This window comes from Bos taurus, chromosome 14 (genome assembly GCF_002263795.3).
Source record: "Bos taurus isolate L1 Dominette 01449 registration number 42190680 breed Hereford chromosome 14, ARS-UCD2.0, whole genome shotgun sequence".
In the NCBI taxonomy this organism is placed as follows: Eukaryota; Metazoa; Chordata; class Mammalia; order Artiodactyla; family Bovidae; genus Bos; species Bos taurus.
Genome location: NC_037341.1, coordinates 21,944,758 through 21,962,911, shown reverse-complemented (window position 1 = coordinate 21,962,911; position 18,154 = coordinate 21,944,758). Strand labels below are relative to the sequence as shown.

Sequence of the window (18,154 nt, the reverse complement as noted above, 5' to 3'; positions counted from 1 at the left end):
TGCAAAGTGCTGACATAGTTCCTGTTGGATTTAAGAAAAGTCAATGTAATGTAGAAAGCTGATGCCTGTGGTGGCTTACTCTGGAAGTTCAAATTTGGAATTAATTTTTTTAACCTAAGAATTAAGGAGAGAAGTGCTTAATAAGAAAATATTTTATATTATTTCTTTATGTATGCTTAGCGGTTCTAAATTGGAGGAGTCAAACACAATATAGGTGACTGTTCACGTCTGGAAAATACAGCATTTTTTAAAAATGCCTCTTTCTTTAGCAGTGTCATGTGTATGCTGTGTTGAACAGGGGAAGGAGGTACACCCCATTGTCTGTATTTAAAGGTCTCACAAAATATTTTTTCTTTTTTGACAGTTCTGTTGAGTTGGAAGCATTGGCAAAACATCTGGACCATTAAGAAGATGGATTTTGTAATTAGCTTTAAGACTAGGTCAACTAGCTAGTTTTCCTGCAAATCAGATTTTTAAAGTAACTTGCCTCCCTTGGGTTAGTCTCTGGTTTTGACATAGTGTCCCTTCCTTAAATGCCTTGTGTAGTTTCAGGTCAGTAGGGAGACCACATAATGGAATCTGTTTCAAAACTTTTTTTTTTTTTTAATAAACTTTTGGCAGTTAATTTTTACCTTTTTTTTTCTTCTTAAAAGAAAATGTAACAACTTTTTTACAATATAAAACATACACAGTAGAATGTTACTCTTCTCAGTTAACACACAAGTGGAAATTACATTTTTTTCCCCTATATTGGCATGTACCTGCAAATATTAAAAAAGGATGAGGCAGTGTAATTATAAGTTTATCAGACATGGTGTGTATTCAAGTAATACTTGACCAGCTTATCTAAATTGTATATAATATTTGAACTAGCATATGAAATTGATTTTAATTATTCTGTTCACAAGTCTGGGATAATTAGATATTATTTTGCATTTGTAACTAACTGTGATCCTCATTTCTTGTAATTTCTTGTACATGTGTATTACTTGTTCTTAATAGATTTGGCTTTTGGAAATATGACTTGACTTTGTTGAAATCAGTTTGGTTTGTTGTTTATTTACCTGTTTGACTTTGTAGTATATTTTAGTTTTGCAGAACACTGTCATAATTTGGTATGCTTTTCATAAATCCCAGACAGGCAAAGAGTGGAAAGTTTGGACCATTTTTTCCTTTTGTAGGAAGACACACTGGGAGGAAGATGTTAGCATTTTAGAATAGTGTGGTTCCTGTGAACAGTTCCTGACTTGATTTTGATTTGGAAATCTGTCCTGACTGAGGACTTTAAGGCTTATATAGATCATTAAGCTGTGGTCTTTCCATATGGAGACTGATGGAGCACATTTCTGTCCTAACTGACTTGCTGCCTCTGTTACACAGGAGGTAAGGCTGAGGGACAGAGGAGTGTGTGGGCTATAACACGGCCCACGTTTATGGGACGGACCTTGCAGTTAAGTGTGTGTCATCTGCTTGGTTGAGAATAAGGAAGAATGATCTCACGCTGGCTGTAGCACATCTTGAATCCCCAGTTACGAGGAACACATCTCATCCTGCTCCATCTCCACTCTCCGACCCCTAAGGAAAGACTTCAGCACCAGCTTATACGCCCCGCGCCCCCCACCCTTCCTCACTGCTCACCGCAGGTCAGTTTGATGCAGTAGAGAAAACATCCAGAAGTCCACAAGAAGACCCCACATGTAAGAATTGGCCACTGGTGCCATCCCACCTCCACTTTGTCAGGTCACAGAGTAACCTTTTATCACTTGGAAAATAACATGAATTTTTGAAAGAATGAGTGTAAGAAGATTAAAATAGTCCCACTTTTAAGTGAGCCATTTTTAAATTTGTAATTCAATAAAGTTTCTTGTTATTAAACATGTATCACATTTTGTCATTTTATTTTGATATCTGTACTTGCTTTATTTTTTATTTAAAAAGTTCTGATTTAAAAAAAAAAGTTCTCCTTTCCCAACTATTAAGGTGTTTTTAAAGTGCAGTTTTAACTAATGGTTGCCTGGTTGTAGGTATGAAGGGACTGGTGCAGAGCACATTTGTTGTCTCCTCCCTGGACCCCGGAGAGGGATGCAGGCTGGTTCAGAGCAGAGTGCATGTGTGCATCCTGTGTGTGCACTCAGTGTGATGTGAAAAGCCAAACAGGGAGTCTTAGACTGGAGAACGCCAGCCAGTTATAAAGTAACCGGAAGTAAACAGTTCTCAAGGGTAATATCTTATAATGTCTATTTCTAGGACAAAGCAACTGTGTTAAATTAACATGGAGATGTTGCTCAGTCGCTAAGTTGTGTCTGACTCTTTGTGACCCCATGGACTGCAGCACACCAGACTTCCCTGTCCTTCACCATCTCCCAGAGTTTGCACAAATTTACGTTCATTGAGTCAGTGATACAATCCAACCATTTCATCCTCTGTCACCGCCTTCTGCCTTCAATCTTTCCCAGCATCAGGGTCTTTTCCAATGAGTTGGCTGTTCGTATCAGGCAGCCAAAGTACTGCCGCTTCAATGTCAGTTCTTCTAATGAATATTCAGGGTTGATTTCCTTTAGATTGACTGGGTTTGATCTCCTTGTTGTTTAAGGGACTCTCAAGAGTCCTCTCCAGCACCACAATTCGAAAGCATCAGTTCTTTGGAGCTCAGCCTTCTTCATGGTCCAACTCTCACAGGAAAGCTATGACAAACCTAGACAGCATATTATTGAAAGCTGAGATATCACTTTTCTGGCAAAAGTCCCATATAGTGAAAGCTATGTTTTTTCCAGTAGTCATGTACAAGATAGGAGAGTTGGATCATAAAGTTAGATGTGACAGTTAATGAAGAACCATCCCCGGAAGGCAGAAAATCACCACCTTGGTTTTCCAGCTCCCCTGAGAATAATGAGTGTTCATGTAAGTGTTGGGAAGCCATGGCAGGAGTTCTGACACACACACAAACACAAACACACATTCTACATGCCTCACAGATGGAACAAAGTTTGAAGTATTAACACTAGACTTCCACAATGATTGCCTCTAGTTCAAAGTATAATTTGGGGATTTGAGGTATCAAAAATAACAAAGTGGTGAGATTTAAGGAGTTTTAATCAACAGTTACACTTTGCTGCCCACTGCAGCCCTCCACCTCCACCCCATTTAGCTGTATGTAGAAAATTAGCCATTCAAGAAGAATTGAGGGACTTCCCTGGTGGTCCAGTGGTGAAGACTCTTACCTTCCACTGCAGGAGATGCAGGTTTGGTCCCTGGTAAGAAAATTAAGATCTCATATGCTGTAGGATACAGCCAAAAAGTGAAACAAGAATGTCCCGCCAGGAAATGTAAGGTGAATAGTCACTGATGTAAAAATCCACGTGTTTCTCCAAGTTTCAGAAATAAGCAAAGTGCCCACATTGAAGATCCTACTTCATAGTGAGTAGGACAGAGGTACTGCCTGACGAGTTCCTAGGTCAAACTGGTTGTGGGGGCTCCCCTCACCCCCTACGTAGTTCCTAGGATGAATGACAAGTGAAACCAGTCCAGTGCAACAGCTGTGATGAGTAGCTGTAAGTTGGGGAAGGTGGAGCCCATGCGGTTTTATGAGAACAAGTTTTATGAGAAACTTGTTCAGTGCTGTGTTCAACACCTCGGAGAATGGGTGCACCCAGTGGGGGCTCATGGAATAGTTTTCTTGCTTCTGTTTGTGTTCTATCTTGACTGGGGGAGCTGAGCCATGAAGGCTGTCCCACGTCTGTGGACCTGGGGGAGGGCAGGTAGCCAGTGCCGGCAATGTTGTGGACTCAGTTCCAGGAAGATGTAACAAGCTCCAGCCTTGGGAGGTCTCTTCTGGTACTCTGGTTCTGCAAAGTGATGCAACAGGTTTATTATTAAATAAAATTTTTATTCAAATCAACCTGTGTGTTCTGGTGCTTGTTTATCTAAGTGGTGGATGGAAGATGAGAGCACAGATGACTGCCTCCAATGACTTGTTCTGATTTGTCTCCCCAGTGCTATAAAAAGGCAGCTAATTATTTTTTTTTCTTAATGGCCCCAACTGCAGAGAGAAACATTTCATATATGATGTGCCATAGAGTCTGATTAAATTATCCCAGGTGTTTCCATAATTGGAAGACTGAGCTGCTTTGACACGAAAGGGCTTTTCCACTCTTATATGTGGCTGACAGTGTGTATCCAAGTTACCTTTGTAATAATGCTGTTAGAAAGTGTAGCTGGTAAAAAGCAGAATTGTGAGAGCCCTGGGAAGGGAGGGCATTGCTGTGTCTCTTGTCTCTCTGGCGCTAGTTCCCAAACATCTGATTCATTTAAGGGATACCTCATCCCCATGTGACCCTGCTGGGTCTGTCAGTGTTCTGTCCCACCTCACCTGTGCTCCTCCCTGGGGTTACTGTATGAAAGGTGGGATGATAGATAAGTGCTTCCACTGGACAAGCTGAGCCAGGAGGAGCTGTCCCCGGGCTCCCTGTACTTTCTACCCACTGTGTGCAGAGACCCTCTGTGTGTGATGAGCCAAGGGAAGTTGAGATGGGGAAGGGAGATCAGGTAGTTGCAGGCATTGCAACTACCCTGGACTTCTGCTAATGGAAGCTGGTCCATTTACTTTATGCTAGTTTAAGATAGATTTCTATAACAAGCAACTGAAAAAAGATTTTTCATATTAAATGGTTTAGGATGAATACTTGAGTTCAAAGTAAATGCATGATTCTAAGTAAAAGTGAGATAATACAACATCAAAACCTGTGCGAACACTGCTAAGATTTCCAGTTAAACTACAGAAGTGTTTTTGATCCAGAAGAAGCATTGATGTCCCAGGTGAATAGCAGGCTGATTTATCTCAGGATTGTTTCATGTACACAGATGGCCCTACAGATTCATCCACTGGATTTGTTCATGGTGGACTTCCCTGTTGATGCAGACGGTAAAGAATCTGCTTGCAATACAGGAAATGGGCATTCAATCCTTGGGTCTGCAAGATCCCCTGGAGGAGGGCATGGCAACCCACTGCAGTATTCTTGCCTGGAGAACCCCATGGACAGGGGAACCTGGTGGGCTACAGTCCATGGGGTTGCAAAGAGTCAGACACAACTGACACTTCTGGGAGAAATGGAAGGGGCGCTCAAGTGAACCCAGGGAAGAGCTTGGGGGGCGGCACACGGATCGTGAGGGCCAGGTGGGTGGGCTCAGAGCAGGAAGGTAGCACTTGGATGTGAGGCTGCTCCCCTGGGGATTCTTGGGCGCTGTCAGCCAGTACCAGGTTCCCAGGTGAGAAGGGGTGGACCAGAGCCTGGCGGGAGCTCGGGTCATCTTCACAAGCTCCCTATGGCCTAAAAGGCTTCCAAAGCTCAGCTCCTCTCTGGACCAGTACTCACGGCTGCTGTTGTCTCTGCCCCACACATCTGTCGTCCTTACTTGGGTGTAAGCGGCTGCAGGGCAGTGTCGATACCTCAGTCCCTAAGACATCCTCTCTGTCCAAGGAAAAAAATGAGACCCTAGGAGACGGAGTCAGAATCCAGATGCAAACTATCATTATATAGGAAGGATAAGCAACGAGATCCCATTGTAGAGCACAGGGAACTCTATATTCAATACACTGGGATAAACCATTTGTTGTTCAGTTGCTAAGTCCTGTCCAACTGTGACAGTTGTGACCTCGCTTATGCCAGGCTTCCCTGTCCTTCACCATCTCCCAGAGTTGGCTCAAACTCCTGTCCACTGAGTCGGTGATGCCATCCAACCATCTCATCCTCTGCCGCCCCCTTTTGCCCTCAATCCTTCCCAGCATCAGGTCTTTTCCAGTGAGTCAGCTCTTCACATAAGTGGCCAAATACTGAAGCTGAAGCTTCAGCATAGCATCAGTGTTTCCAATGAATATTCAGGGTTGATTTCCTTTATGATTGACTGGTTTGACCTCCTTGCTATCCAAGGGACTCTCAAGAGTCTTCTCCAGCACCAGTTTGAAAGCATCAATTCTTTGGTGCTCAGCCTTCTCTCTGGTCCAACTCTCACATCCAGATAAACCATAGTGAAAAAGAATATACATAGGTACAACTGAATCACTTTGCTGTGCAGCAGAAATCAATTAACACTGTAAATCAACTGTAACAACAACAAAAAAGGACACGAGAGGTTTAACGTCTTGGAAAGGGGGAAAGAGCACCTTCACTGGGGCTGGGCTCAGGAGAGGGCATGGATGCTGGTCCACGTGGATGTATAGGTCGTCAGGACGATGGAGGCTTAGGGGTGCCATGGTCACAGTAAAGGAGGAGGGGAGGTGTTTGCTGAGAATGAGGACCAGGGGCTTGAAAAGAATAATGAAGAAATCTTCAGACTGAAGGGCCAGGGAGGGGGTGACCAAGAGGAAGGCCATCCTGTGAAGGCTGAGGCGCAAGTGTGGTTCAGTCGCTAAGTTGTGTCCGACCCTTTGTGACCTCAGGCTTCTCTGTCCGCCGGATTCTCCAGGCAAGAAGAATACTGGAGGGGGTTGTCATTTCCTTCCCCAGGGAATCCTCCTGACCCAGGGGTTGAACCTGGGTCTCCTGCATTGCATGCGGGTTCTTTACTGACTGAGCTTCATGCAAATTACTTTCTGGATGCATTTCTTCCCCACTCATTATAGTGATGGTTTAGATCTGTAAGGCTGTATATTCACCTTGAGCTATGAATTTATTCTGTTCACCTGTGATTAAAAACAGTGGGCTCTAAAGATGAAATCCTGGTCTGGGAACTAAAAGAGAATCTTGAGTGTGTCTGTACTTACTTAATCTTCAGTTCAGTTCAGCTCAGTTCAGACGCTCAGTCATGTCTGACTCTTTGCGACCCCATGAATTGCAGCACGCCAGGCCTCCCTGTCCATCACCAACTCCCGGAGTTCACTCAGACTCACATCCATTGAGTTGGTGATGCCATCCAGCCATCTCATCCTCTGTCGTCCCCTTCTCCTCCTGCCCCCAATCCCTCCCAGCATCAGGGTCTTTTCCAATGAGTCAACTCTTCGCATGAAGTGGCCAAAGTACTGGAGTTTCAGCTTTAGCATCAGTCCTTCCAAAGAACACCCAGGACTGATCTCCTTTAGAATGGACTGGTTGGATCTCCTTGCAGTCCAAGGACTCTCCCAACACCAGAGTTCAAAAGCATCAATTCTTCGGCACTCAGCTTTCTTCACAGTCCAACTATCACAACCATACATGACTACTGGAAAAACCATAGCCTTGACTAGTCGGATCTTTGTTGGCAAAGTAATGTCTCTGCTTTTTAATGTGCTATCTAGGTTGGTCATAACCCTCCTTCCAAGGAGTAAGCGTCTTTTATTTTCATGGCTGCAGTCACCATCTGCCGTGATTTTGGAGCCCAAAAAAATAAAGTCTGACACTGTTTCCCCATCTATTTCTCAAATAGTTACATGTACAAAAAAAGGCTGAGATAAAACTCTTGTGCTTTATTTTTTTAGAGTGAAAATGCCCATGTTTCTTTCAGTACTAAAAAAGGAAATATGCTTATTTGAATGTTTGTGATGAATGCCACTAAGTTGAAAATTCATTCTTTAGGTTGGCAGGCTCTGGTAATAAAAAATAAAGGTAACTTGTCAACAAAAGGATTTTCTAAACACTGCTTCTCTTACCAGACTTTTGAGGCTGATCCAGTTAAGAGCACAGCGCTTTACATCAATCATGTAAGTTACACATTAACATATATGCATTTAGCAATACATACATGTATCCTAAGATACAGCAGGGTACCAGTTTTACAGGTAGCGATCACATTTTTATAAAATGGGAATCTGGGTCCTGTCTGTTCCCATGATGTACCCTTTGAAGGCAACGTGGTGTCTTCTTGTGTATCCTTTGTCCCTTGAGAACACACTACTGCCACCATAAATGTAACTACACAACCTTTCTACACAGCCATGCCCCAGTCTTTCCAAAAGGATTAGAAAAGGTGGCTGCAGTTTTCTTGGTGAATGTATCAGTTTTCTGTAGAAGAAAGCGTCTGTTATTCAAACAGCCCAAGCACGACCAGCAGAAGACACTACCGCCTCTAAAGTCCCTGTCCTAGACGGAGCCCACGAGTTCTTGGATTATTTTATTAATAATAAATATCTTTGATATCCTAGGCTTCCACTGCTTTCTCAGATAAGGAGCGGAGCAGGTCTTTGTAGAGAGCGGAGTTCATGAAGCGGGGGTATGAGTCCCTGTGCATCAGCGTGTAGATCTGCAGCTGGGCATCGTCGAAGATGTTCCGGGAGGGCTCAGCCATGCTCCTGTTGATGGTCTCCCGCACGCGTGAGTCCAGGCTGACCTGGCAGACGTGGGGGAAACACCAGGCTCATCAGACATGGTCGTCTCTGGACATCCACCCCCGACTCCCACAGCTTGTTTGGCTTTTTAAAAATCCCAACCAAGCAAGGTCGTCCCCAGTGCTAAGCTGCCAAAGGAGGAACTGAACCTATAGAACAGGGGTCCCAAACTTCAGAGGCGTTGGAAGCCCCTGGTGGGTTGGTTAAACTGGGTGGGGCCTCTGCAGAGCTTCTGGCTCAGTGGGTCTGGGTGCGGGTGAGAATCTGCATCTCCCATGAGTTTTCGGCGATGCTGGAAAAGTGATGCTTATGGAGGTTGTATTTCTTTTTTAAAAAAATTTATTTATTTTTAATTGAAGGATAATTGCTTTGTGGTATTGTGTTGGTTTCTGCCAAACATCAACATGAATCAGCCACAGGTATACCTATGTCCCCTTCCTCTTGAACCTCCTCCCCATCTCCCTCCCCATCCCACCCCTCTAGGTGGTCACAGAGCACTGGGTTGAGCTCCCTGTGTCACACAGCAAATTCCCACTGGCTATCTATTACATATGGTAATATATATATGTTTCCATGCTACTCTCTCGATTTGTCCCACCCTCTCCTTCCCCCTATAGCAGTGTTTACAGCCAGACACGAAAAGACACCTCCTTCTGGAGAATCTGATGAAAGTTACGCACACTTTCCCCAGGAAAATGCTCATGATCTTTCACAGATTTTCAAGAGCACTTGGCACCCATTGGTTGGGACCACTGCCCAAGTCTATGATGAGTGGGAGGCAGGGGGGTTCCATATTTTGGAGCAGCGGTAACCGGGCCGGGTGACCAGACACTGAAGGGGTCCTTTGTGCCCATGGCCTCGACCTCTGGCAGGCACCTACCTCCTTAGGAGAGAGAATAGAAATGTAGTCTTCGTATATGATCCTCGCTTTCTCTTCAATCGTGGCTTTATTCGCTTCTTTCTTCAGTTCCTCGCACGCCATCCAGAAGAGCATGTTCTCCTCGCTGAACTCGGTCCGCAGAAACTCCCGGAAGGCGTTCCTGCCCGCGGGCGTGAGCATGAGCTTGTCAAAGGACTGAGCCCAGGCGCTGGCCTCCTCCAGGGTGGGACCCGGGCTGCAGGTGGGAGAAATGGGTGTGGGGAGTTGAGGGATCAAGAGCTGATGGGAATTCAGCCCTGGACAGATGTCTTTTTCCCTCTGAGAATGAAAATGTGCACGCAGGCCCTTTCAGGCTGAGAAAGACTTGTCCTCATTCCTAAAGCCTTCAGCAAAAATACGAGCATGGATTGAATTCTGTTTCCTAAAAAAGAGATGCATGGATTGAATTGTGTCTCCTAAAAAAGAGATGCTGAAGTCCTGACCCTGGACCTTGTGTTAGAAGTAGGATCTCTGCAGATTTAACCAAGTTAAGATGCGGTCATTAGGGAGGGTCCTCATTCAGTATAACTGGTATTCTTATGAAAAGGGGGATTTGGATACATATAAACACATGCAGAAAAGGTATGAGTCGATAAGTGAAAATAAATCCATTGATAATACAGGAAGAAAAAAGACACTTTTAAATTCGGCATTATGAAAAGTAATTTATATGTTTTTTCCAACTTTTTTTTAAAAAAACACTTCAAAAAATAATATATTAGCTAAAGTATAAAAGAAGAGTTAAGAAAAAATAGACCTTTAAAATTTTCCTGAACCTCAACATAATGTGTATTTCATTATGTTCTTTTATTTAAAAAGGTGAATCACACAAAAATAAAATATATCACATGTTTTGCCAAGAAGCATCAATTTATATTTGTGATTAACAGGCATTAGATTAATAATGGAACTGACTTTTCTCCCTGTCACACAATAAATTGAAAGGAATCTGCTGGGATTTCCCTGGTGGTCCAGTGGTTAAGACTCCAAACTCCCAATGCAGGGAGCACAGGTACGGGTTCAATCCCTGGTCAGGGGACTAAGATCCCACATGCAATGTGGTCAAAACATTTTTTTTAATTAAAAAAAATAATTAAAAGGAATTGTGCCGAGTGGAAATGTGACACAACATTATGATTTGATACTAAACTGCAGTTAGAGAAACTATTCTAGTGACACATATAAGGCAAAACATCAAAAAATTCCAGCTGGGCGTCCATGGGATGATGGATGTTCACTAAACTTACTGTGATCATCATTTCACGACGTATGCAAGTTAAACATTTACGTTGTATACCATAGGATTATACAGTCCTGGATGTCAACTGTATCTCAAGAAAAAATTGGAAGAAAAGAAAAAATAATAAGGAATTAAAAATAGTAAGGCTGGCATTTCTGTCAATTCAGCGAGCTAAACGCTGACGTTTTACCTTTCTTCACAGGTGGGAAGGTCTTCTGTTCTGGCTTCATAGGAAGTCCTTCTAAGTCTTTGTTCCTCCTGGTTTCTCACAGTGAGACTGCACGAAAGGAGACGCACACATGAGGGCTGAGCTCATTCTGTATCAAGTAACAAGTGACACAAATGACTCTGCTTTGTTTTCTTAAGAAAACCAAAAGTACGACAGGCAAGTATTAGCAAAATAAATTCTCTATATAATACTCTGGTCTACACGAATGAGGGACAGTTTACATTTAGAATAATAATGCTTTTAGTAAAACAAATGAACAGTTAGGTTGTATGCACTTTGGGGCTATTTGTAGTCATTGTGTGTGGATGTCTGTTTTTATTTCTCTTGAGCAGACACTCAGGAGTGGAAATACTGTCACATGATGACTCTATTTTTAACATTTTGAGGAAGTCCCACACTGTTCTCCTCCAAAGCAGCTGCACCATGTCACGTTCCCTCCAGCGATGCTGGCGGGCTCCAGTTCCTCCACACCCAGACCAGTCCTTACCGTTGTCTGTCTTTCTAATTCTAGCCATGTAGGTGGGTACGAAGGGTATCATGCTCTGTGTCTGATTTGCATTTTGCTAATGACCCATGACATTGAGCATCTTTTCAAGTATTTACCAGCTATTTGTCCATCTTCTTTGGAGACATCTTCCTGAGTTATAGTTTGACTAAATTTTCTGTTACTTTGCTCCCATACTTTGAAGACATTGCTCTCATCTTTCACAGACACACATACCACATGATACTTGGTTTCTGGCTGTGATGATGATGTCCAGGCATAGATTTATATTTTATTCACCATAGTTGTTACTAGTAGGAGGAGCCTGCTTTGGGGCCCTCCACCACCTGCCCCCCCCACCACACCATCAGTCCCAGACTTTATTCAGGCCACGATCCTGCCTCCTATGCCTCCCAAGGCAGCAGATGGGGGACTGGGTAGATAGGATAAATGCCAGCATCACTCCATATTCATGGGGACATCTCTGAGCATCTTTTAGGTACCATCTCACTGAGCCTGATGAGCAGAGTGAAAAGTGCAGAAAAAGGGGCTTAAACGTGGTCTCTTCTCCATTGGGGGATCTCCTTCCCACTACGGGGTCCTAGACACGCGCGGTGTAGGGGCTGCTAACACATCCTTTCCTCTGGTCCCCTGCTGGGTCCTCGAGACTCCTACTCAGGGCTGAAGGCTTGCTTTGAATGCCAGGCCGCTCAGCCCTGTATTCCCCCCAGAGTCTGGGGTTCTGTCCCGAATGGACAGACCTCCCAGCATTGGGTCCCATCTATCCTTGGAGGCTCGCACTTCTAGGCTCACCCACCGGAGTGGAGCTTCTTGGAAATTAATGCCAGCCCGAGGCAAGCAGGAACAAATCAAACAAACTGTCCTGGACTTTTCATTTTCAACCTTCAGCTCCCCTCATCACCTTGTGTGATTCTGTCACTGATCGATCTCAGGGTTTCTTCTTCTGCACAGTGTGGGTCGAACTTGCAGTCAAGCCCAAGTACATTACAATGGTTTCATTGACTAAAGCTACACGCACATTTGGTTGGCATGAGGTATGTTTCATATACAAGATTTCAGAGATGCAATCTAATGCCCATGTGATTTCTGAGTGTAAATCATACCCCTTTCTCCAGATCTTCAGCAGTGACTCAAACAGTCAAGTTGTATCTCTTTTTTAAGCAATGACAGTGTATCTTCCTCTCCCAGTAAGTTAGCCTATATTTTTAGCTTTTCCTCTCTCTGTCCAGCATAAATTTTAATAATTTTCTTTATTGAAAACAATATTAATAGAACAGAAGCAGCAGAATATAAAATACAGGCTCATGCTCTTTCATAACCCTAATCTTTAAGACCCAGATTAAATTGTAACTCCTCCAAAAACTCTTTATCTCCAAGTAGAGGGCCTTGAGTTCACTCCTTTTTGACAATCTAGGCACCATTTTTGCCCAGATATTAATATTCAACCATCAGCTAGCTTAGATTGTTCTTCAGACATTTGATATACATTAGTTAGCCTGATTTCAGGGACTTGACTATGTTCCTTCAGAGCTAGGATGCAGCCTTGTCTTTTTTTTTTTTTTTTAATATTTATTTATTTTAAAAAATTTAGCAATGCTGAGTCTTCGTTGCTTTGCTGGCTTTTTCTCAAGTTGCAGTGGGTGTGGGCTTCTCACTGTGGTGGCTTCTCTCGCTGTGGAGCACGGACTCTGGGTGCACGGGCTTCAGTAGTTGAGGCACACAGGCTCAGCAGTTACCTTATTGGGGACCCTAGAGTCCATGGGCCTCAGTAATTGTGGGCTCAGCTGCCCCATGGTGTGTGGGATCTTCCTGGACCAGGAAACAAACCCGTGTCCCCAGCACTGGCAGGCAGATTCATAACCACTGGACCACCAGGGAAGACCTTGTGTTTTTATTCACTTGGCTGACCCCAGTCTTAGCTGTAGGAAGCGGGATCTTTCAGCTGAGACATATGGGATCTAGTTCCCAGACCAGGGATCGAACCCTGGCCCTCAGGGAAGCCCTCATCTTGGTTTTTTGTTTGTTTTGTTGTTTTTGTGGTCCTTTACAAAACCCACATCAGTGTCAGCCATACAGCAGTTGCTTACAAAGCACTTACTGAATCATCATAAGCTGGCACTGTTCAAGGTACCGTTTTCTTATCAGAAGCATGGTCATAACAAAGCCACCAGCTTACCAGGAACAGCTGCAGCAGCAGCACCAGCAGAAGCAGCAAGCGTTGGATCCCTGGTTCTCTACTCCGGGCTGGCCGGGGGCGCAGGCTGTGGGCTCCTGGGCTGCACACACAGGCCGCTTCCGCATCTCCATCCATTCTGACCCCATTGGCTGCAACAGGAGAAGTGGGGTGGGGGGCGCAGAGTTAGTATCAGGTAAGCTGGAGATTCCACTGTTTGCGTCATTGTGAAGATGCAGTGTGACTCTATCCTGTCATCTCTGCTAATTCTGGTAAAAGTTGGTCCTTTGAACCTATTCGTGCATGTGTGCTAAGTCACTCAGTCATGTCCAACTCTTTGTGACCCCATGGACTTAGCCCGCCAGACTCCTCTGTCCATGGGATTCTCCAGGCAAGAGTACTGGAGTGGGTTTCGATGCCCTCCTCCAGGGGAACTTCCCAACCCAGGGATCGAATCGTGCCTCCTATGTCTCCTGCATTGGCAGGTGGGTTCTTTACCACTAGCGCCACCTGGGAAACCCCTAGAATCCATTCATTTACCATTTATTCACTGTCTAGAATCTGCCATTTGCTGTGATAAATTCTAGTAGCGAAACAACGAATGGAGGTCCCTGCACTAAGTTGCTCACAGTTTGGTCAAGGAGGTGGATGCTGACAGGACATCCCTTGACATCACCGTGAGGACCTCCCACAGGTGCGCTTCCCAGTTTGAGTCCCTCCAACCCCACCCCTGCTAGACCAACATCGTGGGGCATGTGGGGGCAACTGCACTGACGATCACAGTGGCAAAGCTTTTGGAGCCACGCCTGTGTCCTGCTCAGTGATGCCCTGGGTGACCCAGGAGACAGTGACGCCCCCTCCACAAACGTGCTGCCACCTATAGAAACGATGCCCTGGCCTTCCCCCCAGACATGGTGCCACCGGAAACCCCTTCAACCCTCCCCTTTCCTGAGAACTACAGGAATAGCTAGAGGAGAGAACTATAAAAGCAGCATAAGAAAGAGAAATGTCTGAATCCATTTTTAACTTTTGATACAGTGGTTAAAAAAGTGTTGGCAGAGTAAAAGGAAAAAAAATGTTAAGTCCCGTTAAAGAACCTTAAATAGGTCTTTGGAATTAAATTCTGTATTTGTTATTCCATTCCATCTATTCTTACTATTACTTATCTTTTTATGTTATTGGACTTTGCTTTAATTATCATAGTTTCATTATGTGTTTTCATATTGAGTAGGCTAAATTCTCTTTATGAATTAAAACTCATTAACAACAGCTTTGGATTAGCCCTCTTCTTTTGATTACACGGGGATGTAAGTTCCAGGACCGAACGAGAGACCCATCAGAGGGTTGTACTGCCCCTCATCCACAGGCGCAACGCTCACAACACCTGTCCAGAGCACCAGCCTGGGCAGTCCATCCTTCCAGGTGGACCCAGTTCTCACCGCATCAGTGGCATTTCAGTGGAGCCAGAGACAGACAACGCTTTCACTTTATTTAGGACGTGGAGGGGCAAGGACAAGCCAGCACAATCTGCAGACTAATCAGCTTTGAACCACGGATGCTCTAGGTAACTGTTATTTTCTCAAAGGTACTGATGCAACTTGCCTCATTAAAAACAAAATCCCAGGGCTTCCCTGGTGGCTCACTGGTCAAGAATCCACCTGCCAATGCAGGAGACACAGGTTCAGTCCCTGGTCTGGGAAGATCCCACAGGCCACGGAGCAACTAAGCCAGTGCGCCACAACTACTGAGCCTGTCTGTGCTCCAGAGCCCAGGACCTGCCATTCTGAGACCATGCGTTCTACAGCCCATGCTATGCAACAAGAGAAGCCACCAAAAGGAGAAACCTGAGCACTGCAACTAGGAAAAACCCTGAACAGCAACAAAGACCCTGCACCGCCAAAAATAAATAAATAATAATATTTTTTTTTAAATCCCAGTTGTTTCTCAAAAAAAAAAAAAAGGACTGTGATGTAGTCATGTCAGCAGGCTTTAAGAGACTCCTGTTTCAATATCTTTGCAAGACTGGGTCTTAAAGTTTGATTTCTGTTCTCTTCATACTTTCTTCCTCTCTTTTGAGTCAGTATGGGTATTTTTCATTTCCTGAAAAATAAGCCATCCCTTTCATTCCATTTTCAAATTTACTGGAACTTATCATTATAGGTTATCTTAATTGTTTGATTGAGATGCTTTCAATTACTGCAGGCCTATTCAAAAGGCAAACATGTAGTAACTTATGGGAGAGTTGTGTGTCACTAAATATTTGTAGAGAATTAATTTTTCAAGTGTCATAGTTAATTAATATGAAGACTAATAACATATTAAATACCTACCTATATACAAGATTTTTAAAATATGCCATTGTCATATGTGTTAGTTCAGCTCATCCTTTCAGACACTGATATGTGGTCTGATTTGCCAGACGAGCTTTGTGCGTCTTTTTTTGGGCCTCCATCATATGTGTGGGAGAACTCTGAATACATTTCATTTCCATCTGCTCTAAGCAACACAGAATCAGTACTCCTTTGACACTGCCATTCTATTCCTCTTGTGGGCTATGTGTGGCGCAGACTACTGGCCATAATTTCAGTGTCTGTCGGCATGATCCAAGCATGAGGCCCCAGCAACTAGCCTTTGTTTGAGGGTCCAGAGGCTTAGAAGTTAGATGAATGTAAAACCAATGTCAGTGACCTCAGAAACTGTTTCTATAATTAATGGCAGCCTGAGAAAATGGTAAAAAACAGGTTGGCAGTTTATTAAATGTTCTGTAGTCCACTGGGCTTCTCTGTCCATGGGATTTTCCAGGCAAGAATACTGGAGTGGGTTGCCATTTCCTTCTCCAGGGGATCTTCCCAACCTAGTGATCGAGCCCACATCTCCTGCTTGGCAGGGAGATTCTTTACCACTGAGCCACCTGGGAAGCCCTATTAAATATTTAGATCTTAACTAAGAGATCATCCTACTCAAACATGGCTTTTCCATTCCCAGGAACCCATTTACGAGAACTCTTTTCAAGATCAAGTGTAAAAAAAAAAAGCAAATTCTTAATCTTGATCAAAATCTTTGGTAATTTGGAATTGAAAGGAGTAACTAGTTATAAAAAATTTAGCCTAACAGTGACTCTCTCAGAAAAGTTATTTTCTTATAAACTTAAACTTGGCAGTTGGATTCCATGAATAGCTATTTATTTTCATTATGGTTTCCAAATTCTGAAAATAGCCATTTTTCAATTACACATAGGGAATATGATGAAAGAACAAGCATTGCACGGGAAAAAAAAAATCTGTCTTAAAAGGGCCTGATTCTAAGCTGTAGAATCATAGACAAGGGCCTGATAAAGGAGAACCAAGAACCTTCAAGGACATAACATTAAAACCATCCCCAGCGATCTTTAGAAGGATGATCTTACCATCAGTAAGAAGTGATGGGCCCTGAAAGAGTCAAGCCAGAACATAAGGAAACTTGAGAGACAAACTCCCCCTCAAGTCGGGAGTGCTCTCTCTTTATAAGGACACCCTTTACAAGGACACCCTGGTCTTTATAAGGAGACTCTGGTCCAGTGTGGCCTCATCTGCACTTGATTACATCTGCAAAGGCCCTTTTCCCAAATAAGGCCACATTTACGAGTGTGAACAACATTCAAGGCTAATTAAGAGAACAATGCTTCATATTTTTATGGGGCTTCACAGATTACAGGAGACTTTCATATGTATTACCTCATTTGTATTTCTCCCCACATTTCCGTGAGCCAAGAAAGACAGTTATTAGTTCCTCTTCTCAGGTGGAGAAACCAAGGCTTAAAGAGGCTTACCTCATCCCTGAGGTGCCTCAGAAGGACCTGTAGCCAGGCTGGCCAAGCCCATTGTCTTTCTTCATGCCAGTCTGTCAATCCAAGGGCCTTCTTCAGAAATTTGACAGCTCAGTGTAGACACACGCATTTTTCTTTTTTTCAGACGCCTGCATTTTATAACACAGTAATGTGACAATATTTCTAGTTATGATGTTTACTTTGACCTGTACGTGATCTAATCTACTTAATTTTTAGGCCAAGGGAGGTAAGTGACTTTTCCATGGCCCCTTGGCTAGCTGACAGTGTGTAAGCGACTAGAATCTACAAACTGCTCACATACATGCACACACACGTGACTCATGTTCTTTCCGAGTCACGTGTGTGTGCATATATTATGCTTCTTCCCTTGAGACTGTAAATATTTTACATTAAAAAAAAAAACTTTAACCGCTTTTTAAATTGAAGTATAGTTGATTTACAATGTTGTGTTGGTGCCCAACAGTGATTCGGTTACTTTGAATAATCTTTTCCAGATTCTTTTCCATTGTAGGTTACTATAAGATATTGAATATTGTTCTCTGTGCTATACAGTAGGTCCTTTTTTCCTATTTTATATACAGATTCTTTACCATCTGAGCCACCAGGGGAGCCTATTTTATATACAGTACTGTGTATATTTTAATCCCAAACTCGTAATTTATCCCTCTCCCCGATGCCTCTGGTTACCATAAGTTTATTTCCTACATCTGTGACTCTATTTCTGTTTGTAAATAAGTTCATTTGTATCATTTTTTAAGATTCTGCATGTAAGTGATATCATATGATATTTGTCTTTCTCTGTCTGACTTAATATATTTTTATAAACATTAATATATACTTAGGTATTTAGATATTCCAATCAGTTTTTCATTTCTTTTGGCCCCAAATGCAGAAACTATTTGCAAATGTAATTGCAGATATAAGATTTCATCAAAGACAAAACTTTAAATCCGAACTTGAAAACAA

General features: G+C 43.3%; 2 protein-coding genes across 8 annotated transcripts in view; one reads left to right on the top strand and one right to left on the bottom strand.

Annotated features, from left to right (window-relative positions):
* TCEA1 (transcription elongation factor A1) overlaps positions 1 to 1,881 on the top strand; it is a 29,000-nt gene extending 27,119 nt beyond the window's left edge. For 3 of the 4 annotated variants that reach the window (XM_025001453.2, XM_025001452.2, XM_025001451.2), the window contains exon 10: positions 365 to 1,881. In XM_025001453.2, the coding sequence (XP_024857221.1) occupies positions 365 to 373 (9 nt within the window). In that variant the 3' untranslated portion in view covers positions 374 to 1,881. 4 annotated transcript variants of the gene reach the window in all.
* The window catches only part of RGS20 (regulator of G protein signaling 20), a 58,547-nt gene continuing 41,046 nt past the window's right edge, over positions 654 to 18,154 (bottom strand). For 3 of the 4 annotated variants that reach the window (NM_001434992.1, NM_001434993.1, NM_001076327.1), the window contains exons 2-5: positions 13,366 to 13,514; positions 10,646 to 10,732; positions 9,177 to 9,411; positions 7,419 to 8,298 (exon numbers count right to left, since the gene is read on the bottom strand). In NM_001434992.1, the coding sequence (NP_001421921.1) occupies positions 8,110 to 8,298; positions 9,177 to 9,411; positions 10,646 to 10,732; positions 13,366 to 13,511 (657 nt within the window). In that variant the 5' untranslated portion in view covers positions 13,512 to 13,514 and the 3' untranslated portion in view covers positions 7,419 to 8,109. Of the gene's footprint in view, positions 8,299 to 9,176; positions 9,412 to 10,645; positions 10,733 to 13,365; positions 13,515 to 18,154 lie in introns of all 4 variants that reach the window. The other variant, XM_025001734.2, reaches the window with a different exon arrangement.